The sequence below is a fragment of the Mastacembelus armatus genome, chromosome 23, assembly GCF_900324485.2.
Source record: "Mastacembelus armatus chromosome 23, fMasArm1.2, whole genome shotgun sequence".
NCBI classification, from domain to species: Eukaryota; Metazoa; Chordata; class Actinopteri; order Synbranchiformes; family Mastacembelidae; genus Mastacembelus; species Mastacembelus armatus.
Window position 1 is genome coordinate 1,944,637 of NC_046655.1, and position 26,577 is coordinate 1,971,213.

At 39.5% G+C, this 26,577-nt stretch overlaps 1 protein-coding gene across 8 annotated transcripts in view; it reads left to right on the forward strand.

The window, feature by feature from the left end:
* Window positions 1-25,937, forward strand: part of LOC113141999 (pleckstrin homology domain-containing family A member 5-like) — a 190,326-nt gene extending 164,389 nt beyond the window's left edge. For 2 of the 8 annotated variants that reach the window (XM_026326710.1, XM_026326712.1), the window contains 20 exons: window positions 1,342-1,628; window positions 2,045-2,283; window positions 4,299-4,382; window positions 5,580-5,699; window positions 7,576-7,629; window positions 11,815-11,877; window positions 11,955-12,035; window positions 12,178-12,330; window positions 12,590-12,691; window positions 14,614-14,722; window positions 14,920-14,963; window positions 16,052-16,249; window positions 17,206-17,341; window positions 18,081-18,202; window positions 19,438-19,629; window positions 19,802-19,939; window positions 20,106-20,180; window positions 21,667-21,818; window positions 22,338-22,495; window positions 24,156-25,937. In XM_026326710.1, the coding sequence (XP_026182495.1) occupies window positions 1,342-1,628; window positions 2,045-2,283; window positions 4,299-4,382; window positions 5,580-5,699; window positions 7,576-7,629; window positions 11,815-11,877; window positions 11,955-12,035; window positions 12,178-12,330; window positions 12,590-12,691; window positions 14,614-14,722; window positions 14,920-14,963; window positions 16,052-16,249; window positions 17,206-17,341; window positions 18,081-18,202; window positions 19,438-19,629; window positions 19,802-19,939; window positions 20,106-20,180; window positions 21,667-21,818; window positions 22,338-22,495; window positions 24,156-24,190 (2,542 nt within the window). In that variant the 3' untranslated portion in view covers window positions 24,191-25,937. Of the gene's footprint in view, window positions 1-1,341; window positions 1,629-2,044; window positions 2,284-4,298; window positions 4,383-4,948; window positions 5,103-5,506; window positions 5,700-7,575; window positions 7,630-9,242; window positions 9,329-11,814; window positions 11,878-11,954; window positions 12,036-12,177; window positions 12,331-12,589; window positions 12,692-14,613; window positions 14,723-14,919; window positions 14,964-16,051; window positions 16,250-17,205; window positions 17,342-18,080; window positions 18,203-19,437; window positions 19,630-19,801; window positions 19,940-20,105; window positions 20,181-21,666; window positions 21,819-22,337; window positions 22,496-24,155 lie in introns of those variants that run through there. The other 6 variants (XM_026326719.1, XM_026326714.1, XM_026326711.1 and 3 more) reach the window with 6 other exon arrangements.
* The last annotated feature ends 640 nt before the right edge of the window (window positions 25,938-26,577 follow it).

Here is a 26,577-nt window from a genome sequence, read left to right on the forward strand (position 1 = left end):
GATGTAAAAATCACCATCCATCATAAGCTCAGGCACATTGATTTGTTTACACAAGTTGTAAGACTAAAAGTGATTATGGCTGTTCAAACAGCTACAAAGTAAAGAAAGGTTAGATGTGATGCTCTGTACAGCTGGTTCAAGGGGACTTACTTTGAAGATCAGTGGTGTTACTCACAAAAAACTACAAAAGCAGTTGTGTCAAAATGAAAAAGGGAGGTTTAGAGAAATCTATACACCATTTTCTCAAGTAACAAAACTTATAGCACAAACCCAGAACTCAGTTTAAAAGACATACTGGTCCTATAAGAATAAGGATATTACCTTCCTGTGCCACAGCCAGAAAAATACCTACATCTATGGAATATAGGAGAAAAAGTAGAGTGACACATATATATGATGTCAACTTATAGAAATAATAATAAAAATAATAAAACATTCTCTTATCAAGAAAACTATTAACTGCTCCTCAACAAGTAGTGGCTAACATAAACACAGTGTCAGGCTGAATGAATGGCACCTCAGTGTCATTATTGAACAAACGTTATCACTCAGCACATATATCTCACTGTGGACTCATAAGGTCAAAGCCACAATCGTAGAGAATGAGGACCTTCATTTTAAGATTAGCTATTAACTGCTGTAATGATAACGAGCTCCCCATTACAGTACTTCATTTCCCCAGGTTAAAGTGAAAGCGAAACAGACTTTTGTTAATAAAAGTAGTGAAACCAAGTCGAGCACAGCATGCATGTCAAGGCACACACACACACACACACACACACACACACACAGACAGATAATTAAGCTGGTTCCTATTCAGTGCCCCCTGATTAAAGGCACTGATTCACTGGCTTCTGGATACAGTAACAGTATTCTGTGCAGGTGTTTTTGTGCAACGTGAGGATGCTTTTTTCTAATTCAGTATTCTTCACCCTATTGGGGAAATGTAAGTACTAAGTGAGTAATCACATTAAAATGTATAAGGACATATACCTGAGTAAGGCCTTAAATGTCTAACAACTCCCATATCAAAGCCACATCTCTAAAATGGAGTTTATGTTACCTTGATTGGTGCAAAGGAAGTTTTATTCAGCAATAGACCAGACCTCCATTGTCCAAATATGATTAAAAACACAGCTGCACTGGGTGACATATTTCTTTTATTTCTTATCATGGCCTGGTGTAGGTGTGTATAGGGGTCATGGTTAAAGTGGACCAAATCTGTTTAATGGAAAAAACTTTAACCTCTTCCCCCCCATTACAGGGAGGTCAGACGTTAGAGCTTCATGTATGCTGATTAGCAAGTAGTCATTTCTCATCCATGTCTGTGTTTTCCCCCAGTATTATGTCCTACCAGACGTTACCAAGAAACATGCCCAGCCACCGCGCTCAAATTGTGCCCCGCTACCCTGAGGGGTATCGCACACTGCCCCGCAACAGCATGATGAGGCCCGACAGCATCTGCAGCATTGCAGGCTCCGTGTATGACCGTGCCCTCCGTCCTGCTTCTACCAGTGCTGTCACCGCAGTGGAGAAGAGGAGGTCAATGAGGGATGACACCATGTGGCAGCTATATGAATGGCAGCAGAGGCAGGCCTTCTCCAGGCAAAGTCTGGCTCAGCCAACAGGTGCAGATACCACAGACAGATACAGACAATAGTCTTATTATGATAAAGGAAGATGGAGTTGCAGTTCCTTTTCCAACCCACCTTGCCTATGTCCCTAATGTTTAGTTTGTTTAGTTTCTATTGAATTTGCAGAGTTGTAGTTACCATCATTATTTGTATTACTGTGTTGCAAGCAGTATCAGCCCAAGAGGTGTTGCTATGCATGCTTTCAGGCTGATCAAATACTTTGTAGTAAAATAATATAGTGTCATCATTCTTTTAAAATTACATTTGACTTGTTTTTTCAACTTGGACCTCACCATTTTGGAATATAACTCTAGTGTCAAAACCATCACTGAAAATATTCTCAGCCAGCACAGTTTCTGACTCCACTGTGGCTTTCTTCTCTTCTCCCTTTTCTTCTCCTGGAATTGTAGCTGTGAGTCATTATGGCACCTTGCCCAGTACAAAGACTATGGGCAACATCTCCGAACACACCGTGACACACTCTATCCCCACCTCGCCATCCCACGGCTCCCTGGCTCTCTACAACACCTTCTCCCCTCCCCACCAGCAGGTCACTCACAACCCCAGCAGCTCCCAGTCTGAGTTGTCCTCGCCAGTATTCAGGGGCGATGTGACACTGGACCGCCGGCACAGAACACACCTCGCCAAGGTAGAAGACACAGCATAGAACTTTGACTCACATAATAATGATGATAAATGTGAGAAAGTTGTTGATGTAGTTTGGAGTTTTGGCACTTTTTATTACAAGACTTAAGGTCACAATTAGTTTCCCTCAATATTTTTTAACCAGAAAAAACAACTTCATTATGTGATGTTTTCAAGTAGCTGATCCACAATACATGTGATAAGATTTTTTCTTAATGTGAAACAGGAAGTAACCATTTGAATTAGCAGCAACTGAGCACAGCAAACACTGCTAGGAGAGAATTGTAGAAAAGCATTTATAGCTATGTGGTAGAAATGAATAAATAGCCCTTCAGCTGAAATGTTTTGCAATTGGTCTATAACCTTACAAAACTTGACAGGTCAGTTTTGATCTGGTAGTTGTGGTGTTCTGTGCTGATATATAACACAACCTAACATCAGACACTGAGTTTCAAGACCCATTGTTTCTTGAGTAATAAGTGCTGGGTGCAGTACCAGTACAGTAAAATAATCTGTTGTCCCCGTAATGAAGTCTGATGCAGGATTTGACAGGAAAACAAGCAGTCCCAAAGATGATTAACTGTTCCTTTCTGAAACACTGCTGGAATGCAGATAGGAGACAGTTGGTAATAACTCTGCATCTTTGCCATTTTCTTATGTATCTCACCATCCAGAGAGGAAAATTATAACAAAATACAGACTGAAGGACTCATTAATGTGCTTGGCAATCCTGGATCTGAAGAGTCCACAGATGTTCTTTCTGATTTCCCCATGAGTAAGGATACAGAGAGAGACAGAATACAAAGCTGAGTTTGCAGACAGTGGATGAGTCTCATTACTCAAACCCTGCACACCCAAATTAGTTTGGTTTTAATACAATTAAATGGAAATGTATTGTATGTACTGTATTAAAATAATAGTTGGGGGAAAATCCTGACCATTCAACTGAGAATGTACTTTAATGGTGCATGTTTCCAAACATATAATACTGAATCTGGGTTTTAGGGGCCCCTGAGTGTCTTAGGCAGTTGCCTACTTTGTCCAGGTGTCCATTTATTCTGTAAAATTGAATAAAAATGGCTTTAATGGCTTTTTAGTTTTATATTGTTCTGCTTCAATACAGTGAATTTCTTTTAGTACACTCTAGCTAAATTTAATGACATTCACATTAATTGAGTCTAATCAGTCTTTTGTGTTTCAAACCAGGTGTTTGCAAATAGATAGTGAAGCTGTTTCAGATTGCTACCTTTTTATTTTAATGTTGCCCCTCATGTTCCCCTTGGTTACATCACTGAATGAATACAGTTAAATGGCATTCCAGTGCTTCTGCTGCATAAGTTAATTAAATATGAATTGTGCATAGTGCAGATTACTACAAGTTATTTTGCTCATTTTGCGTGTTATTCTTTTTTAATTTAGTTGAATTTACATTTCTTCACTCAGCAGACACTTAATCCATGACAACAGTGCAGGTCGTGCTACTTCTCGATGTAGAGAGTTCCCTCAATGCGTTATGTTCTTGTCCTTTTGTCTGACCAACAGAAAATAATCCATCTCACAATGTAAAATTAAAAAAAAAAAAAAACCACCACCTAATTTCGGGTTAAAATGCATTGTTGTTATCTGTGTTACTGAGATTGTAACGAGTATAATATTACCAAGATTTTATTAGTAGCATTGTATTACTGTTATGTTACTGTCAAAAATAGTACTATATAACTGTAACACATTACTGTTGTAATGCATTACTCCTAATACTAATGAAAGATTTCTGTATCACTATATGTAAATGTTTATGTAACATTCACTATAATCCCAAAATTTGTATTATTACCAGTTAAAGAACATGAAGTTTAAAACATTTGTAATTAATGGATGTTCTCCATGAAGGGCCACTTTTCATCTAACCGAGCTATGAGGGTACATCAGACAGCAAATTCATCACCTGAACTAAAATGGGAGGAATTGAAATGTACTTTATTCTGTCATCATCATTGCATTGTAATTCCTTTCTCACAGTATGGCTACCCACCTGACCGACGCTCCATCGCAGCTGGCATCACTCCACAGCCCATCTCCCCTCAATCCCTGCAAGGCAAGACGGTGAGTTCTACAGGGCACCCTCTCTCCTCCCACACACACTATTCATCCCACTGTCCACCTCCTCTCAAAAAAGTAAAGTAAAAGTAAAGTAATTGTTTAATAAGAATATGCAGTAACTGTTGTTATCCCCCCCCAAAACAACCCGTGGTACGGTATCTGCCCTTAATTTAAAATCTCATTGCCACTCCATTGTCCATCTCAATGATGTTGTGTTCTCAGCAGCCTCTTATTGCTGTATTTCCACTTGTTTGTGGAACCAACGTAATTATTGACAGTGCCATTGTCTCTTATTAACACTACACACACACACACACACACAAGGCACCAAAGTGAAATTATCTTTGCTCTCCAATTGAAGCAACAGCAATCAAGTGTGAGGGCTGATATTTCTGTTTGAACCAAGCTGTGAATAATATTGTGATTGCTTGATGGCAGTCGAGAGCCTCGGCAGTTTGATGAGAAAGATATGTCAAGTAATTCTCTGCACAACTTCTTCACTGCAGCGTCCCCCTTTTTCATTGTGTGTGTGTGTGTGTGTGTGTGTGTGTGTGTGTGTGTGTGTTCAGCAGTCTATCCATAAATCTGTAACAGCAATCAGTCAGATGTTCTTGACCCTCATCTAGACTTTTTTTTAATACGGGTAATAAAATTCAAATATGTTAACACTCAAATATTTTGACCCAGATTGTTGATGATAAATCAAGCAGCACATACAGAGTGGCCCCTAGCATCAGAATAATGAAAAGCATCAACTTTGGTTCATATATTTTATTGAATTTTTTCCAGATGCAGTATATTTCCTAGCTCACCCCATGTCATATATATGTATATATATATATGACTGTGACATCAGCTTCAGAGAAACAGGGAAATGGGAAATGGCCTGAGTCTGTTCTGTGCTACTTCTAGTTGAACCAAGCAACCATGTATATAGCATGCCTCTGCCCCCCAAAGACAGGTAGAGGCGAGTGTAGGTTTAATTTGTGATCCTGTGTTTAAAGATTAAAATGGTCTGCATGTGACTAGTGGTAAGTCTTGGCAGACCAGTGTTATGAATAAAAGCTGTGGTAGTGGTTCCTGTCTCCTTAAAGGCATAAAAGCCACTGCATTATGTATAATAACAGATGCTCAGTGGGTGTTGCTGATGTCGTCAGTGTGGCAGCTCTTCTTCTCTCCTCTGTGTGTTGCTCTGCGCAGCCCGAGGAGCTGACCCTGCTGCTGATCAAGCTCCGCCGGCAGCAGGCAGAGCTCAACAGCCTGCGGGAGCACACAGTAGCACAGCTAATGGCACTGGGTATGGAGGGAACCAACGCCAAGGTCAGCAGTGAATGTATACCGTACATACATGTGGATGCATGCATGCATTTGTGGTTTTCCAATCAAGCAGTAGCCCACATTCTGTCTGTTCATGTGTGTCTCCAAGAAAAGGTTCCTTGTGTAAGACTGGCAGTTTTCACCAAATACTAAAAAATCTGAACTATGAAAGCTGCAGTGAGCAAAAGTAAAAAAAAAAAAAAAAAAAACTCACTGCGACTCAACGGCTTTCTTTTTGTTTTGGCAGTTACAGGTTAATAGTCCTGAAATGGACATGATTGTCATGAAAATTGGAACAGATATTAATTGCCTGAATGTATTTTAATAAATTTAACACTACCACTAAGTCCCATCTACCAGTGTCAGATACAGTGTCACAATATGTGGTGCAGATGTTCAAGAGTCCCACATTTTGACTTTGATGATCCCCTGATTTGCATGTAGCACCGCCAGCAGGTTGGCATTTCCATGTTAATCTGAAATGAATTGTGATGTAGAGATTAATGAATAGTGGAAAATCACACTTTTGGACCAAACAGCTGAAGCCAGTAGAAAGTGTCATTCATCAAGTGGCCCTACAAAAATGTTTCTTTTGTAAATTATCTATTATATATCTATTACACACATTTGTGAATCACAAAAATAACACAGAAATACAATAGTGATCATACAAAATGACCATAATAACAAAAAGTACTGTTACTGTTATGTAGTTGTGTGTTTGCATGGGGGGCACTACTCCTGTCCATGCATGTTGGCTTGAGGTTTTCTGATGGTTATGAAACAAGGCAGCCTGGATGCATCGGAGCTGATGCATCAAACATGTCATTTGCTGACTCTTATTAAGCATTTTGAGTTCTGATTCCATGTGTTCTTTTTCTTAATAACTTTATTAGTTTAAAGATGGAAGCAATGGACAAATATTTTATGTATGTACAGTGAACATGGGCCACATGTCTCGTATTCCAGGTTTCAAAACGTTTATTCAGTATGGCAATGTAGAATATTGTCAAGTGTTCTGGGTTGACTGCTTAAGATTTTGTCCAGTTTTATATTCATATTGCTAAATATGTATGCTAGTGAGTTGAAGCTTGACAATGTGCCCGTGTTAAGAAATAGACAGTATGATATATAAGTACATAATCTTGTTGTGGTATGAGAGCATTAATGAATGATTTGGATTTTTTGTATACATTCATATGGAGCTCAAATACAGTTTTTCTCTAGGTCAGTAAAGCTGCATTTCTTAAACATTATTTATTTTCTCAAGATCCTAGACTGTTCGAGCTAAATCAAGTGAAGTAAGCAGTGAATTCCAGTTTTTACATCATAACCTATATTCCTACTGGGGTTTCTGACTGTAAATATCTCGTGATTGTATCACCCCCACCCTCCAAGTACAGTACGTTATAACAAATATCTCAAAATGCCTCATCAGGGCCCCAAAATCCAGCTGCATGACTGTAGATTAAGTCATCATCCTTCCTCTTTGCCCTAGTTCTTATGACTGCAAATCTCAGTTAATACAACCACCTATTTAACCCATCATCAGACAGGCTGGACAGGTTGGCTCTGCTAAAACCCAGATTACTGTGTTTAATTATGTTTTTTTTTAGCCTTTATTGCCAAACCTTTAAATATTATATTTCATTTGAATATAGGGAAAGATTGTTGTTCTAACAACTAAACTAAAGATTAATGTGTGGTTAAGGCCAGGCAACTAAAACACACCCTTCAATCCTCACCCTTCTTTTTCCTCCTTTCTATTGAAATATGTATTTGATTCCCTTTTCCTTCCTTTTCTCTGTCTTGTTTATATCAACCTACCAAAATGGCCTTGCTTTTCCTGCTTCTCTTCCTTCTTCTCTGACTACTGCAGACTGATGTACTTTCACATCACCTACAGAGGAACCTTATTTACCTGGACAGTCAGGTGAGGCCTTCTGAGCCAAAAATATATGTACTGTACTTTCATGTCTCTACCTGGATACTTCTAGCCTTGTCTTTATATCACATTATTTTTGTCTGTTTACTAGATTAAATTCAAAAAAATTGTGCTGATCTTTGGTTGGGCCCTTTATTGGGCCTTTTATGCATAGAAAGTAAATAATACTGTTGTAATTTCCAAAGCCATTAGAACCTTTTTATGCACACTGCTTGAAGCTGTATTAAGTATTACAGCCTTATGTGTATTTGCCCAAATGCAACAACACTCTCTGGTTGCTTGCAAATGTAATTCTTGTACATGCTACACAAAAAAACAGCTCAAACAACAAACAGAATGAGGTACTAGGAGGGAAATGTGAAGGACATAATTCTATTTACATGGAGTCTTTACAGGAAGTATAGACAGGAATTCACTGTCCAGTATTTTAAAGATGGCTGTGGTGTACAACCCCAGGATGATAAGTATTTGTTTTTGGCCCACTTTAACTGATGCTGATGTTAGACGTAACATGGATATCCTAACTGCAACCTCAATAACAATGTATGGCAGTATACTCACATAACCTGTCAACACAGAGGCATATCGTGATCATGGCAGGCATCTAAATGTGCTGTTTATTATAGAACTGGCCTCCCCACATTTCCTACATTACTCAATACTGCTTAGTCCTGAAAAGGTCATGTGTTTCAGGCAGAGAACATCCTGAGACAGGCTTTATAGGAGGGAGTGCCTAGCAGTAGGAAAAAATTTAAAGAACTTTCATCACAAAGTGAAAGGAGTCTGTTTGAGGAGCCTGTCTTCTTTGAAAAATTCAGTTGAATAAGTCAAGGTTGTACCAGACACAGGTCCATAAACTGTGGTGCACTGTTTGGGTGGTAATTTTACTGTAATTTACCTTCATTTTGACTTTCTAATAAGTTTGACTATTGTAACTAATAATCCACTGTTAATTTCAGTGGAAATGTTAGAAAAGCTGAAGTGTTATCAAAATTATTGCTACTTGATGACATTCCAGGGTTTGGATTTGTTCTAAATCATGTTCTTCAAGTTTCAGTTGTGATTTAGTTGAGGGTTGACCATTATTTGTTAGGGTTTGGACTGATCACTGAGGGATCGTTGCAGTTGATTGATTAGTAAGCTACAGAACAGTCGAGTTGAGTAGAGTAGAGAAGAGTAGAATAGAGTTGAGTAGAGTAAACAAAAGAATAGAGTACAGAAGAGTAGAGGAGAGTACAGAAGAGGAGAGGAGAGTACAAATGAGTAGAGGAGAGGAGAGTACAGTACAGTACAGAACAGTAGAGTAGAGTACAAAAGAGTAGAGGAGAGAAGAGGAACAGTAGAGAAGATGAGAGTACAAATGAGGAGAGGAGAGTACAGTACAGAACTGTAGAGTACAGAAGAGTAGAGGAGAATAAAGTAGAAAACAGTAAAGTACAGTACAGAAGAGTAAAGTAGAGTAGAGTAAATAGGGGATCTCTCCTGTTGGAAGGGAGCAGGTGAGTCCCATTTCATCTCCCAGGTCTCAGTCAAATAGTGGTTGATCCATCAGTAAGTGTTATTACAAAACTGTATCCTCTTTCTCCACGTTGCTGTGCTAGACGAAGGAGAATGAGCCTCTAATCTTCATGATTCACACTATGATTGAGAACTCAGCACCAAGGCCGCAACTCTACCAACAAGTAAGGTCTTCAGCAGCCTCTGGCTTGAGTCACTGTCGAGCAAGCCCATTTGTCGTAGACATACTATATGTCACCATGGGGTCAGAATTTCATGGCAATCATGCAATTTTTAGTCTACCCATTTTAAAAAATTTATAGAAATACAAAAGTTGAGTTTTGAGGCTCAACGTGTACATTTCAGTGTACTGAGACTGAGGAGTTCCATCTCCAAGAGAAAAATGTAATATCTACATAAAGTATACATAAATTACAGCTATCATGAAATCCACATTTGGGTTCCCAAAATGGACATGTCTATTGTTTCTAAAGGGCCCTTTATTTTTAAGATGATTGAAGCAGAACAGACTCAAACCAGATGTTTGCCCTGATCACCCGGTAGTTGTCTATGCACATCTTCCCCTTCACCATCAGTCCTGTTTCACCACCTTGGATGCAGTCAGTCCATCAGCCCATTGTTCCTCAGCAACCCTTCTCACATGTCCTCATGGCATTATTTAAAGTGAAGTTATTTGTGGTTCCAGCACATGGTACTTTATTCCTTTTTGTTTGATGCTGTTTTGAACTGACCTCAAGTAAGCATGGCTTATGGTGCCATTCTACATGTAATTCTCTCACCGTTTGTCTTCATACATCACTGTTTACTGTTGGGTAACACACTTTGGCTCTATAAAGGAATAATGCTTTTTGTGCTTTTGCAGCAGGGGTTGAGGAATATAAAAAATGGGAATAACTAAAGGTTTAGTTCATCATTTTGCTTTGTTTCTCATGTTCGGATACAAAGGTCAATATTCATGACAAACTGATACAGGCACTGTATAACCTAGTACACCAGTGATGCCCCAAGCAAGTCTGATTGAATGGATTACAGCAGAAATGTATCAAAGAGAGCCAGTCAGGATAATCCAGGTCCAGCTGCTATTCGCTGACATAATGAGGTTGAAAATTACAACATAGAGAAGTGTCTAGTCAAAGTACTTTAAAATGTGCCCAATGGAATAAAGTAGAAAATGTAACTGTCCTCATTAAACCTCTTTTGTCATTCCTCCTTAGGAATAGAGAAAAATTGGACTCCTTTAAGACACCTCCTGTAATGAATTTATGCATAACTTACTAAAGATTCTAGAAAGCCTTCCAGTAGGTCAGTGCTGTAGTCTTTAAGCAGGGCTTTTTGAAGTACAAGGGCCCACTTTAATAAAACCTTTGGATTTCCTATGTGGGTTTGTCCTGTCATCTCTCAGCGGTATTTTCTGGAACAGAATGTCATAATGTGGACTGTAAAATTTAGTTAGGGGAATTGTCAGGTGATTTTACTGCTAATAATCTGCTGCCTTATCAATTTTTTGAAGGAATGCTACAGGGTAGTTTACATTTATACTATGTAAGAAAGCTGTTCTGATACATTCAAGTACACTGAAAACCTATTACATACAATATACACACAACTGTTTCACCCTGAGTCTGGCTGTTTGCAAACCCAGCCTGCGTCAGAACGACTGGCAGAGTGTAATCCAAAATCAAATCCAAAAAGAAAAACCCTCTACATGCATTTAAGTTAAACTCGCAAATAATATGTTATAATTACACTGATCCTTGTTGCTTCAAGTGTATGAGTTATGAGTCTGTATGTTGTTAACTCACCAGTCAGGTAAACTATCTATATCTAGTGCATTTGACTAGAATCACAAAATAAAACATTGTAATTCAACTATAAATCAAAATATAAAAGTAATGTTTTTTCCCAAAAACATGTATAGTTGGGTTTTTGAGTCCTGAATAGACCCCAATAACTTCAACTAATCATAGGGTTGTTGGCATTCTTAAAAAAAAAAAAAAGAAAAGAAAAAAAACATGCTAAATATTTTGAAGCTAATATTGATTTTTACTGTTGTATCATATAGTTAATATATTTTAAGACAAATAATAAAATAATTTCATTGGATATATATTCTTTATAATAGTTTGGGGCTTAGTTTTATCTTTATTAGTGTTCATCTGTCCCTTCAGGCTACATCTCCCTCTGTTTTTCTCTCCATTATAGTATTGAGCTAGAATATCCCTGGTAACACCTGGGTAAAGAGCTTCAAGGGAAATTAAACAGGATTAGTGAATATGCACAGAGCTCTCATCCCTTCATCCTCTCACTTCCTGCCTCTGGAATGAACAGCAGGAAGCATATTGTGAAGAATTTCTTTCCACACTCTGCAGCATTTGGGTGGAAAAATATAAAATATCTGCAGTCTCAACAAAATTACATTTCTTTCGCAAACAAGGTTAAATTCTGGTATTTTCTGATATTGTGCATATTCTATACATGCACTGAAAAATATTTTGTTAAAAATTGAGATGCCAGATCATTATTTTCCCTCAAATTGCATAAAAGCAGCATTTTGGACCGAGAACTCATCATTGAAGAGCTGTCTCCTCTCTATCCTACCAGATGTGTTCATATCGCCCCCTGCTGTCTGTCTTTAACTGTTCCTCTTCTTTTCAGATCAGCCCAGATGATTACAAAGATGGCTCCTTCATCCAGCGCACAGAGGAGGTTGACATAGATGTAAGAGAAGCATAGCCGTCAGCATTACACATTATACATTTTTTGAAGTTTAATTCATGTGTATGTGTTTGTGTTAGACCAAGCTGAGCAGACTGTGTGAGCAGGACAAGGCAGTAAGGATGCTGGCAGAGAAAGTGCAGCAGCTACATAGAGAGAAGGTATAGCTAGTGGTGGTTTCAAGTTTTTGTCTTGAGTGTGCTCATTTGTACAATAATAACCATGTGTGTGTGTGTGTGTGTGTGTGTGTGTGTGTGTGTGTGTGTGTGTGTGTGTGTGTGTGTGTGTGTGTGTGTGTGGCAGCACACTCTGGAGACGGCCCTGCTGTCAGCCAGTCAGGAGCTGAGTGAACAGAGCAGCTCCAATACTACAGCCATGCAGAGCCTGGTCCAGCAGAGAGATGTGCTGCAGAACGGCCTGCTCAGCACCTGCAGAGAGCTGTCCAGAGTTAACACTGTGAGCACACCGCAACAAAGATACACTAACACACGTGCACCACTGCTGGACAAGGTGTTCAGACAGAGGCACGCACACACGATCCGTGTTCGTTGACAATGAGCTTATTAAAAGATACCATTTTAGTGCAGGATTTAGGACGCCCCCTAAGAGAAACAGGGAGTACAAAATTAAATGACGTCTGAGAAGTAGAGGTTTGGGGCCACACACATACGCACATTTATTGTGACTCTGTTGTTGCGTGGTGTCCTTGTTTCAGGAGTTGGAGCGCTCGTGGAGAGAGTATGATAGGTTGGAGGCTGATGTCACTCTGGCTAAATCCAACCTGCTGGAACAGCTGGAGGCCCTCGGCAGCCCACAGGTAATATGGTAACATTCTCACACACACACACACACACACACATTTGAAGTTATAAGGACCGGCCAAAATGTCCTCACAAGGCCAAAATGTCCACACAAGAATGGTATCAGTAAAATGTGTCCACACAACCATAAAAAGACACACACACACGTACGCACAGCCATTATCATTGATGGAAACATGTATACAGTGGGTACGGAAAGTATTCAGACCCCTTTAAATTTTTCACTCTTTGTGTCATTGCAGCCATTTGCCAAAATCAAAAAAGTTCATTTTATTTCTCATTAATGTACACTCAGCACCCCATCTTGACAGAAAAAAACAGAAATGTAGAAATTTTTGCAAATTTATTAAAAAAGAAAAACTGAAATATCACATGGTCATAAGTATTCAGACCCTTTGCAGTGACACTCATATTTAACTCACATGCTGTCCATTTCTTCTGATCCTCCTTGAGATGGTTCTGCTCCTTCATTGGAGTCCAGCTGTGTTTAATTAAACTGATTGGACTTGATTAGGAAAGGCACACACCTGTCTATATAAGACCTTACAGCTCACAGTGCATGTCAGAGCAAATGAGAATCATGAGGTCGAAGGAACGGCCCAAGGAGCTCAGAGACAGAATTGTGGCAAGGCACAGATCTGGCCAAGGTTACAAAAGAATTTCTGCAGCACTCAAGGTTCCTAAGAGCACGGTGGCCTCCATAATCCTCAAATGGAAAAAGTTTGGGACGACCAGAACTCTTCCTAGACCTGGCCGTCCAGCCAAACTGAGCAATCGTGGGAGAAGAGCCTTGGTGAGAGAGGTAAAGAAGAACCCAAAGATCACTGTGGCTGAGCTCCAGAGATGCAGTAGGGAGATGGGAGAAAGTTCCACAAAGTCAACTATCACTGCAGCCCTCCACCAGTCGGGGCTTTATGGCAGAGTGGCCCGACGGAAGCCTCTCCTCAGTGCAAGACACATGAAAGCCTGCATAGAGTTTGCCAAAAAACACATGAAGGACTCCCAGACTATGAGAAATAAGATTCTCTGGTCTGATGAGACCAAGATTGAACTTTTTGGCGTTAATTCTAAGCGGTATGTGTGGAGAAAACCAGGCACTGCTCATCACCTGCCCAATACAATCCCTACAGTGAAACATGGTGGTGGGAGCATCATGTTGTGGGGGTGTTTTTCAGCTGCAGGGACAGGACGACTGGTTGCAATTGAAGGAAAGATGAATGCGGCCAAGTACAGAGATATCCTGGAAGAAAACCTCTTCCAGAGTGCTCAGGACCTCAGACTGGGCCGAAGGTTTACCTTTCAACAGGACAATGACCCTAAGCACACAGTTAAAATAACAAAGGAGTGGCTTCAGAACAACTCTGTGACCGTTCTTGACTGGCCCAGCCAGAGCCCTGACCTAAACCCAATTGAGCATCTCTGGAGAGACCTGAAAATGGCTGTCCACCAACGTTCACCATCCAACCTGACAGAACTGGAGAGGATCTGCAAGGACGAATGGCAGAGGATCCGCAAATCCAGGTGTGAAAAACTTGTTGCATCATTCCCAAGAAGACTCATGGCTGTACTAGCTCAAAAGGGTGCTTCTACTCAATACTGAGCACAGGGTCTGAATACTTATGACCATGTGATATTTCAGTTTTTCTTTTTTAATAAATTTGTAAAAATTTCTACATTTCTGTTTTTTTCTGTCAAGATGGGGTGCTGAGTGTACATTAATGAGAAATAAAATGAACTTTTTTGATTTTGGCAAATGGCTGCAATGACACAAAGAGTGAAAAATTTAAAGGGGTCTGAATACTTTCCGTACCCACTGTACATGCATGCATAATACATGACTTTATACACTCACACACACTTTCTGAGGTGCTCAAGCTTTTAACAGCATGTGTCTGTGTGTGTGTGTGTGTCTCCTCAGACAGAACCTCCAAGCCAGCAGCATATCCAGATCCAGAAGGAGCTGTGGAGGATCCAGGACGTGATGGAGGCTCTGTCCAAAAATACACCACAGCGGAGCACAGAGAGCAGTGAGCAGTGACTCTCAAATAATGCATGCAATAGCACCTTCATTTGATATTTATTTGTTGTGATTCACAGCAACGGTGTTCTTTGGGTTCTCAAGTGCTCTCCGTGTCTTCTGATGGACATAACTAGCTTTGAAAAGAATCGAACATGTGAGCTTAACACTCCTTTCTTCACCAAAATTAATGAACTCTTTTTTCAGGTTTTCCTGGTTCCAAGCCACTTTCCAGTCTCCAGAAAAATGAGGTAATTCAACACTCACAACCCACTTAACATTTCACAAGAATCCCTCTTAGCTCTTTAAAATGTGGTTTAGTTACTGGTTCCATATTTGAAGAGAGAATGAGTCTATGATTTAGTGATACTCACCTGTATGGGTATAATAGTCTGTGCATTAATGTGGCTATCTAGCAAAATCACATCATGGCTAGTTAACAATCCCTGCTAAAGCATGAAGGACTTACCAGGAACATGAACAACTTGAGACTCTCATACAAAGCACACAAAGTTTGTCTTCGTACGAGACAGCTGCTGGCCACATTTATATTCATTATGCAATGAAACTCACCTTTATTGGTGGTGCATTTTGACCAGGAAATGATTACACCAACAATGTTCAGGGCTTTCAGGATTTTTGATCCCTGAGATTTTTCTGTTTACTGCATTTGTTTCTGCTTCATGTAAAAATAAATTGCATAATTTACTTTAATTTAATTTAGTTAACAGTACTCATCATGGCCATATTTGTCTTTGGGGTTAGATTTTTAAATTGCACTCCAGTTCTGTTCAGGGTGAATGCAAAGATTTTCTTTGCAGTTTGTATTTTGCACACCCAGTTATAAATGACTCTACTGTTCCTCTCAACTCTGCAGAGAATTTTAGCAGCTTAAATCTCTGTGTTTTGGTTTTATGTTCCATATGTTTATTGTTTTTTGGTTCAGCTGTACCACCATCAGTTCCAGTACAGCAGGCACTGAAAAGGCTCCAGTAGACCCATTCTACACTACCTGCTCAACAACAAACTACAGTCAGACAAAGACATTATATTTCCCTCGAAGTTGGTGGAGACCAAAACAGAGCTAAAGGGAGAGTGAATAGTGGACTTACATTCTTCGGGTGGCTGGAGCTCACTCCAGATGAATGCTTAATGTTGCTCCATGTCCTGATGTGTAAATAGGCACCTGTTTGCTAAAATAGACTTTATAAGTATATAGAGTGGGTATGTGCTAGGATGTCTTTTCAACGGCAGTAACTCAAGGTGCTTGCAAGTCGTAACCAGAGGTATGGTCCAGTAAGGCATGTGGAATGAGACCTGCTCTAATAAATGTCAACAGGCAGTGACACAGCTACCGCTAAGTCCTCCTAAGGAGGGCGATGGTGTGCCCCCACGCCCACCCCCCCCCCAGTATTACAACTCATCAGATCGCCCCCCTCCCGTGCCCCCCCACCACTTACACTCCAGCGGGCGCCTGCCTCCCCACACACACCGCCCAGAGGACCGCAAGGCTGGCTCCAGGAATGGTGCACACAGCGTAAGAACTGCTGAAGCATTGACGCGTTCCCACTTCTCCACATCCCTCCATCCACACATTTGCTTTGACGTAACCACCATCCATTAGAACACTGAATCCATTCAGACTCTGCATCTAAGCTCTTCATTTCAGAAGTTTTGTGGGCATACAATCAATTTTACATTAATTTTCTTCATTTCACCTCATCACCATCCTAAAGGCTGGAACAATATCCACTTAAATGAAGCACTCCTTAACAGGTGTCATTTTGGATAGATATGGCTCATTTAGCACTGTGTTTAACTTTTTTATCCCTGTAATCCATGCTCCATTCAGCCATCATCATCAATCGCCTACAGTGTCACAGGCCTGTACATGGATTTATTTGTGGAATTTCATTATTTTATGAGTGATGATTTTATTGTGTGTTTACATGGACCTTACTTTCTCGACACCTTTTTTGTCCCTTGTAAGACTTGGACAAAATAGGAGTTAGTTTTGCTAACTGCAAGCTGTAATCTTTCAGAGCTCAGAGGTTTTCATTATAGATTTGCTTTAGAGATGATAAAGATGGTAAAGTAAAAACGTAAATATTTTTTAAGTCATAATGTTTAAGTTTGACAAAATGTCATTTAAAAATGTTAACTTTTCTTTGTAACTTTATTCTAGAAAAGAACTTGTTCTGGTTAAATTTAAATTGTTGCTCCAAATGATAAAATAGTTTCTTTGTCCTGTTATATTCTATGTTTCTCTTTAAATATTAACTACGATCAGTTCTATACATCAAATGAATGATCAAACAAGTTCCTAATGAAGACATGATTTGTAATCTGCAGGAGAAGAAACTTGAAAAGGTTTACTTTTTACTTATTTTTTAGCAAAGTTCATATGAGAAACCATGTTTTGTAGGTACACATGTATCTGTATGTACGTGTGTGTGTTCTGACCTTGACTGATCCCTTCCTTCCACCTCTCAGCAAGCTCCAGACTATCGGCTCTACAAGAGCGAGCCCGAGCTGACCACAGTGAAAGAGGAAGTGGACGAGGCCAACGGTGAGGACAAGGACAAGACAGAGACCTCGTCTGAGAATAAAGATTCTACAGCCTCAAAAGGTACCCCTACACTCACTCATATAAAAGGATGCTGTTATAGTATTGCATATTGTAATTTTAAGTGACATGAGAGTCACTGCCCCACAAATACTGTTCCCAATTATTATTCCCATCTCTTCTGTTCCCCAGTCCAGGGATGTGCATGCTGTGATATAGGAAGCTGAGGACTTTATATTCATCTACTCATCTATTCATTCAAACACAAACTGGACAATATTTATGGAATTGTGGATTCCTTGTGAAACTGCATTAATTTTTTAGACTGGATGAGAAATATGTAGATGAGAAACAGCCCCTATACAGCCAGATAGTGCTGATGTAAAATTGTAGTTTATTTGGAAAGCTTAAGAAGGGTTGGGTGTTTTTTGCTGTTTTGCTGGAGTCCATGTTTCTTGGTGCAAAAATTTGCCTGGGAGAAAAGAGAATAAGACCCTAGTTAAACTGCCTAACTGTCTGTTTATGAAGCACATCATTTCAATTCTAAAAGAGAAACATATGTTTCTAAGTAAATCGGTGGAAACACAAATGATATACGAAATGTCTGTCAACCTGCATAAAACAGTATTGATGTGCCTGAATGCCACCTGCTTTTTCTAACATTATTTGTACACATTAATTGCCCATCATTTGTGAAGTGGACCATTGTTAAATGTTCTGCCACAACATGAGCAATTAGCCTGCCTGTAGTGCTTGCTTGCTAATGTGTAAGTGACAGTGTTCCATGCTGTCGCTCCAACAGTGCCCCCCTACCCTGTGGGCATCATCCCTCCCAGGACCAAATCTCCCTTGAGCCCTCCTGAGTCCTCCACCATCGCTTCCTATGTTACCTTGCGGAAGACCAAGAAGACAGAATCTAAATCAGTAAGTTTTTTTTTTTTCCTTTAGCAACTGTTTGGATGAAATGACCCAATTTTAAAACACAAATGTGGCAGAAACAGCCTAGAGGGTCACTTTGTTGTTAATTTTAATGTGCAGGTGAACTTTTCTATGAGCCAGTTTCCTAATCTGTCCCAAAATACACATCTGCATTTGCAAATATCATGCCACTTTATTTGACACTGCAGAGTTTCCCTTTTCCCTTCAGCTCCACTGCCTCTCACTTTCCTGTTCAAATCTGTGGGTTCACTTCACAGTCAAACATACAAGCTTCTTTTTCCTTTTTTCATTTGTCGGTGGAATATTAAAAAAGTGCCTTTGTATTCTTTCATCTGTCACTCTTTAATCACACTCATTATACTGGAGGTTTCTGCTCCATTTAATCTTTGTCATGCTCCTGTCAAGGAGTCTCAAAAAATATACAAAATAATGCCATAGTCACAAATTATTTGTTTTTTTTGCCTCAACTACAGGTCATCAAATTACATGTAATGTTATAAGTAGAAAAAGCCTATACTACTCATTCAAAATAAATGTTATTGGTGTAAAGTTTTTAATTTATCTAGTAATAAACTCATTAAAATAACAAACCAAAAATAACCTTAACTGGAGCAGGGAGAAGAAAACTATATAATGGAGTGTAGGAGTACATGGCCAAATGCAAAACCAGTATTATCTGCAGAGAACTTTCCAATTAAAAAACATCCAGTTCCTCATAGGGCATAATGATTTCTATGTGAAACATCTGCATGTTTGAGTGTTTTTACAGACTGTAGCTTAGCAATGATTGAAATAAATTGTCACATTGTTGCATTTTACTTATTATATCTTAACAATACTTCATATTTTAGAGGCAGGCCTTTATGAAAGTGAAGCAAAAATAAACAAGAAACAGTTTAGAATTACTTTCACAGTCGCTTACAATAAACTTTCTGCAGTGTTTTTCACATTCAGTGGCTTCTAGTGCATGAGATGGCATGATTGCATTGTCCCCTCATCAACTCAACATGATTTCCGTGAGAACAAATTACAAACAGCAATGCTGCATCACATGCTGTGGTGTTTTCTGTCAATAGTCAGTTTTAACCAAGGCAGGAATGTTGACACTATTATAACACAGTGATACATTTTGCAAGACTGGCAATGGTAGCACAGCAGAAGCAAACATCGAGTCTAATACAAGGAAAATAAGTGTAACAGGTGAGTCTTGCCCTGTGTAGGACCGTCCCAGGAGTGCAGTGGATCAGACAGGGTTCGGGGAACGAGAGGTGGGCAGACCGAGGATGAGTGTGGAGGAGCAGCTGGAGAGGATGAGGAGAAACCAGGAGGCCTCATCGCTCCGAGAGAAGAAGAGAGAAACCCCATCCCGCTCGCCTTCCTTCAGCAAAGACAACCCTTTCCTTATCTTGCAGGTGATGTCACACCTGACACACATATACACACAGGTTTGCTTTAACAAGACTGATTTAACTTAAAAAATAAGCTAATTTTCTTAAATTGTTCTTGGGCTTTAACAGTTGTCAAGCATTTTTAGTTTGCAGTGAATTCAAATATGTTTGAACAACTTTGTGTGTGCGTTTGTAGCTCCGAGCTCAGGCAGAGGGAGCCAGTGCAGAAACTGTGGAGCTGGAAGCAGCTCTGCAGCAGCTGAAGGTGGCTCACATGGAGCAGAGCAGGACGGCTGCTGGGACACGCACAGAGAGAGCACCGACTGCACCACAGGTCACATTCAATAAACTGTGTATTTCAACTGCGGGCAATTGTCCACAAATTACTAATAATATTGCTTTTCATTCACCATAAGTTAGATATCTAAGCTGTATTTATTTATTTGCTTGTTTGATGACTCTATTAACGGGTCATGTCATAATCCTGTTTCAATGTCCAGGTGCTGCAGAGCATGGAGCAGGTGAGGAAGAGTGAAGAAATGCAGCCGGCTAAGACCAACAACCTAGAAAATGAGGTACTGGAGAGAAGAGCAGCATGGCCACAGTGGACATACAGGCTTGCCAGGATTCAGTCACTTCCTATTATAGTCTCTTTCTCTTGAAAGTAAATAATGAAATATCTTAGCCTGCCCAGCCAGACCCAGTCTTTTCTTAGCGAAGGAATGTGGGTGTGGAACCCCTGCCAGAGGCTTTTCCTCCCCTCAAAAGAGACGGGCCCATCACAGCCGTTTATCTGCAATATAGTGTTATACAGTTTTTTTGTGTTAATAAATCCCCAGTTGCCTCTCAGCGCAGACTCTTCATTCTTGTTCTGTGTTACGGAGTTAAAACTTCCCTAGACCAGCCTGGCTCGTAACACTGGTCTTATTGTCACTTCGCTTGCATCATATCCTTTGTTTCTCTGATTGATTAATAGGCGTCAATTGGCCCGCCCCCTGGAAATTGATCTCAACCAAAGACATTCCAGACTAATTCTTTGTATACAATAGGAAAAGTTTTAGTCTGGTTGTCTAGGCTAGAATCGTCTAAAAGCCTCAGTAAAACAGCTGGTGACTGCAATTTTTCATAAATGTTACTCAAACACAAGGAAGTAGTTAATTTTTCAAGGACTATTTTCAGGGATGGAGCACGACGTTGTGTCTCACTGACAGGACCACAATGATACACAATATTTGTTCACAGTTAGTCTTGTCACAACCTTGTAGCTTTTTTCCCAACATGTGCTGGGGAAAAAAGTGGGAAAAATAAAGAGAAGTACATAAAGAATCAACAGGATCGTGACCATCTAAATCATATAAAAGACGCAATAGTTATTTGACATGGTAACTAGCAGTGTCGGTGTCAGCTGTTCATAAACTGTACATTATAGTAGTTCCTGAAATCTGCTGGAGCTTGCAGAGATAGCAGGTGGAGGGGAGTCAAAGATAATCCTGTCTCATTGCTCCAATATACACTGCTGCCATTGTTAAATAAATTCATTTGGAATCCCAATCCTGTCATAATTGGTCATTGTGGCCGTAACATCTCTGAATGTAATCTGGGACAGTAACAGGGAATTTGTGGGTTTGTGGGGGAAACCAGTGTGGCTTTAAGGGGTTTATCGCTCAGATTCAGTCAGAATTGGTCACTGGATCTAGGCTGCTCTCCAGTGAGATGCCACCCTGGAGCTCCATGGACCCCAGATTGTGTACATGTCAAATACAGCTACATAGTTCTTTTTTCAGATATATTTATTTTTTCTAGTGATTATAGTTTATTTCAAGTGAAATGAAAAATTATCATCACTGTGTGTGATATAAAATCAAAGACTAATAAAAATGGTACACATCAGTAGCTCTTTATGTAAAAACTCTGGAAGACCATTTATTTAGCTATTAGTTTATTTTAATTCTTTTAACATTAGTACACTTTTTATATAGTGCTCTTTTCTCATAGCACATCCAGCCATGCTAAACTCCATTTTCCAATTTCAGTCTGTGTGCATGTGTGTGTGTGTTTCAGCTCTGTGAAAGCCAGAGGGCGGTCATTCTGGACCTGAGCGCACAGTCTCGGCATGTGGAAATAGTAAACCTTGAGCCCTTTCAGGATGACGAAAGCAGAGAGCAAGATGAGTGTTTGATGAGCTCACCTACAAACACCACCACTGAAAATAGGTTAGTTTTGTGTGTGTGTGTGCATGCATGCATTCTGCACATGCGCACAAGGATCCCTGTTAGTTTTCATGGCTCATTAGGTCTCAAAATACTATTCAGTTGGTATTAGAAGAGAAACATAGATAAGGAAAAGTCAGATAAGAAGTAGAAACTGCACAAACAGTAAACTATGATAGAACCCACCTGTCAATCAAAGCAACCATGCCCCAAAAGACATTTCAATTTATTTAGGTTTTTTCCAGCCACTTTAAAGTAGAGTACTCAGCTCAGGTTTGGTCTCCACCAACTTTAGCTGTTTAACTGCAAAATGCTTTACCAGACACTTTCCAACTGTGTCAGTCTGTTGAGCAGGGACTGGACAGAGAGTTAGTCAAGACTTTTTCCAGAACAAAGGCCAAAACAATAAAGGAGGCTAAAAGGCTCCACAGAGTTGAAGAAAACTGTAGATAGTTCTTTGCAATACTAGTTTGTCTGAGCATCAGTCAGCGTGACACATTCTGATGCTTGGTCTGATTGTAGCTTCCAAACGCCTGAGCCTGAGACGCCGAGCCCAGAGCCTAAGCAGGAGGAGGCTGATATGACGCAACAAACCACCAGAGAGGAGACGCTGGAGAAGAGCCTGGATTCCTACAACCAGCTTACAGTGGACAAGAAACACAGCAACAACATGTTGGCTTGTAAGTGAAGACTTTCTTTATCACTGGTGTACATGTGTCTTTCAAAGATGTAGCATTACTTCATGTCAAACCAGTCTATCACTGTCTTTGTCTTGTCAGAGTTGGTTTCATTTTGGATCCTGTCCTATGCTAGTAAAACACCCAGAATTATTAAGATATATGGTCAAATGAGGGCAGCACGGTGGTTAGCACTGTTGCCTCACAGCAAGACGGTCCTGGGTTCGCAACCCGGCCTTTCTGTGTGGAGTTTGCATGTTCTCCCTGTGGTTGTGTGGGTTTTCTCCAGGTACTCTGGTTTCCTCCCACAGTCCAAAAACATGTATGTCAGGTTGATTGGTGACTCTAAATTGCCCATAGGAGTGAGTGTGAGTGTGTGAGGTTGTTTGTCTCTATGTGGCCCTGTGATGGACTGGGGACCTGTCCAGGGTGGACCCCTGCCTTTCACCCAAAGAGAGCTGGGATAGGCTCCAGCAGATCCCTGTGACCCTGGTTAGGAATAAGCAGGTTTAGAAAATAGATGGATGGATGGATGGATGGATGGATGGATGGATGGATGGTCAAATGATCCCTTATCGAATCTCTCAAAGGATGACTTATATCTTAGTGAGTTAAGAAACATGGCAGCCCCACTTAAACATTCCAAAGTCAATGAAACAACTGCAAAATGCAGCATTTCAATGAAAAGTGTTTACAATGATGGTAATTTGTTTAAAAATGTATCTAACTGAAAAAAAAAATTATTTATTCAGGAACTAACAGAATAGTAAAAGACAGAGTAATAAAGTAAATAATTATAAATAATCAACATGCAATGTGACTGTAGTATTATGTTGCATAAAACTGAACTGTACCATTTTAAAGCTCTGTTTGAGTCACGCTTTAAAATTCCCACTGCATTTATCTACACACACCATAGGACCATGGAATGAAAAGACTTAGAGAACCTGTCTTGCAAGCCAAACAGACAACACACTCTAGTGGATAAATAGTGAAACTACAGTAATTAAATTGCATTTGAAATTAAAGATCATTTTAGGCTTTAGCATTAACTGATGAATGATATCAACTTTTCTAAGTGTGAGGGCCAGGAAGTAAGATTGACTTACAGTTAAAGTGACATGGAGGAAACATCTGGGTATAACAAGTGCATTAATTATCGAGATGAGCACCAATTCAGTTATTCAGATTCTGTTTTTGCCAAATTTGTCCTTCAGAAATTGTAAGAGCAAACTTGAAATGTTTCTACCTGTTAAGAAACAAGCTTATTTGCTTTATTGCTGAGATTAGTTGATATCTGTCCATCAAACACGTTTCTGTTCACATTAATTCCATAAGTCTAAAGACCACAGTTATCTGTTTTTATGCAAGTGGCTTGATTTGTTTGCCACATTGATTTTGTTGTTAATATATTTCCACAGCTGGGCATAACTAAGAGACTGAGTGAGTGGGTATTTGGTGCACTTAATGTACATATATGCAAATCTGTGTGTATAATTGTCTTGCATCTCTTATGCTGTGAAGCACCTTGTAACTGTGATTTGAAAAGTGCTACATAAGGAATTGTATTATTATAAGTAGAATATATTAGTAACATAATTAGCACCAATCACTGTGGAATCTTTGGGACTCATGCACCCATTTATGCCGCCCCTCCCTGCAGCGCAGACGTTCGCCTTGGTGAGCAGCGACACGTGAGTGGCGCCAGCCTCCACAGCCACACTGGCGTCCCATAGAGCCCAAATGTAGCCAGCCTGCACAGAGCATGCTCCATGGCTTCCCGCGTTTACAGCAGAACTACTTTGATACTACTATTACGTGCCCACAAGGAGACTTGAGACTGAGAGGATGACAGCCCTGCTAACAGACTGACCAGCACACTGATAAGCCGCTGTCACATCCAAACAGAGAGCAAGACAGATGTACTGTATCTGTAGAACTTGTTAGATCTGTCCATACAAATTATGTTCTGAAGCAAAGCAGTAATTCTCTGTAGTCATATTTGTCCCACAACATTTCTGCAGAAATATAAGGTTGTGAAATTGTTTGCCTATATATTCATTCTCACTTGACGTACATTGACCTACATGAGTCATCCCTACAGTCAGGGACATGGTTTAATAAAAAGTGCTGGTTATACAGTTGCTGCTGCTCTCTTTTTAGCCAGCTGCATCAGAGGAAGGTTTACTGAACACTGGTGCTGTGAGACCTCTTTTGACCACTACTGCTCTTTACTAGTATGAGTAATGGTCTGTAGAGGTGAAGCAGAGTGCAAAGCTTTTCATTTACTGATCAGTCTAAATTCAAATACCAACTATGGGTATGGGATTTGGGAAGCCACGAAATTAATAAGAATGCAAATGAAATTGGTTTCCCTGACAGTATCAATCCATTTCACAATCTTAACTATATGTAGACCTTGTTTTGGGGGTAATATAGCTCCACAAAAATGTGTTGCCAAATACATATACATACATCAATATACAGAACTTTTGATACCTAAGTATTAAGGTCATATTAACTTGATAAATATTAAAATTAGAATATTCCACTGATCTGGAGAAGCGGATATTAGCTGTTACTGAGGTGTTGAAGGCGAGTGTAAAGCTGTATATAGGAACACTTGAGAAGTCTCACCGCAGATGGGCTAAGTACCAAAACCCGACACACATGCAGTGCTTTACTTTAACTCCAAAGTGACCGCTGATGCTCTTGAATTTTAACCTGCTCTGATTTTAATTTTTGTGTTGATTTGAAACCAGACACTCCTTTAGTGCTATATTTTCACATCTTTTGCACCTGCAACAAAACAGATTGTCTTTCAAATGGATATATATATATACATATATATATATATAAACAATATATATATATATATATATATATATATATACATACACACACACACATAAAGCAGACTTTTACTCAAAAAGGTGCCACTTCATGCTGCTGTTTTTTCTCTTTTTGGACATGAACTAAGTATTTTCGATTATTTATGTCGAGCAGGTGGTCTGAATCTCCTGAAGTCTGTTTGGACGATACACACAGTATGTGAATGTTCTGAAATTTCCAGACTGCTTTTTCAGTTATCTCTCTTTTTGTTTTTCCTCCTTTGGTTGACATTACTTAGAAAATATAGAGGCTGGGGACATGACAAAGATTAGACTCTTTGCAATTGAATATTATACGTGGTGAAGAATTGGAGAATAGCACATGTACGAAGCAATAAGTAAGACTTTGAAGCTCCAGGAAACTAAAAAAAAAAAAGTTAAAAATTAAAAGAAGTGTATAAACTGTAAAAAAAGATTGAATAATTTATGTACACACTGAAAAAAGAAGAGTGAATATTATAAGAGGCTATTATTAATATTATTAGAGTCGATATGCAAAAGTTCATACCCCATCTGTTTTATATCATGTGAAATAAATGTTGATGTTCTTAAAACATGTTTTTGGTCCATTTATTTGACACACACAGATTAAACCCGTTGTTCTCAGCCCTCAAGTGGTTAAAGAACCTTACTTAATTAAGCATGAACCCAAGGTTAAATCCAAATGCAGTACATTCTCTTGGAAACGTGAGCTTTGAGCCACATAACCATGGGTAAAGTAAAATGTAAATTAATTTAATTTACAAAAATATTCAGATATAAATAGGATACAGAACTGAGTCATGTAAAATGGGCTGAAATGCAGACACTGTACCTCCAGCCTACATTCTCCACTTCCACTGATCAAAAAAGAAACGCAATATACAAGATAACACGATGATGACAATCAAGAACGTGAAATGGATGAAAGTGTCCCACAGATGTGATTGTATTATAAAACTTGCAGTTCTATGGCAGCTCTGACAAAAGGGGAAACTCCATACAACAATGAAGACCAGGCAATATGGTTGACAGCTGGGGAGAAAGGTAATAAGTAGGTAAGTACGAGATTACTTCGTCCAAAAACAGAAAAAACTTTTCATGCTGCAAAATCATCAGATTCTACCAAAACCATATACGTGGGTCTGCAAAGAAAATTGGTCATTCACCAATATTAAACAGCCAACTTACTATTTAATTAATAACCAGTGGGAA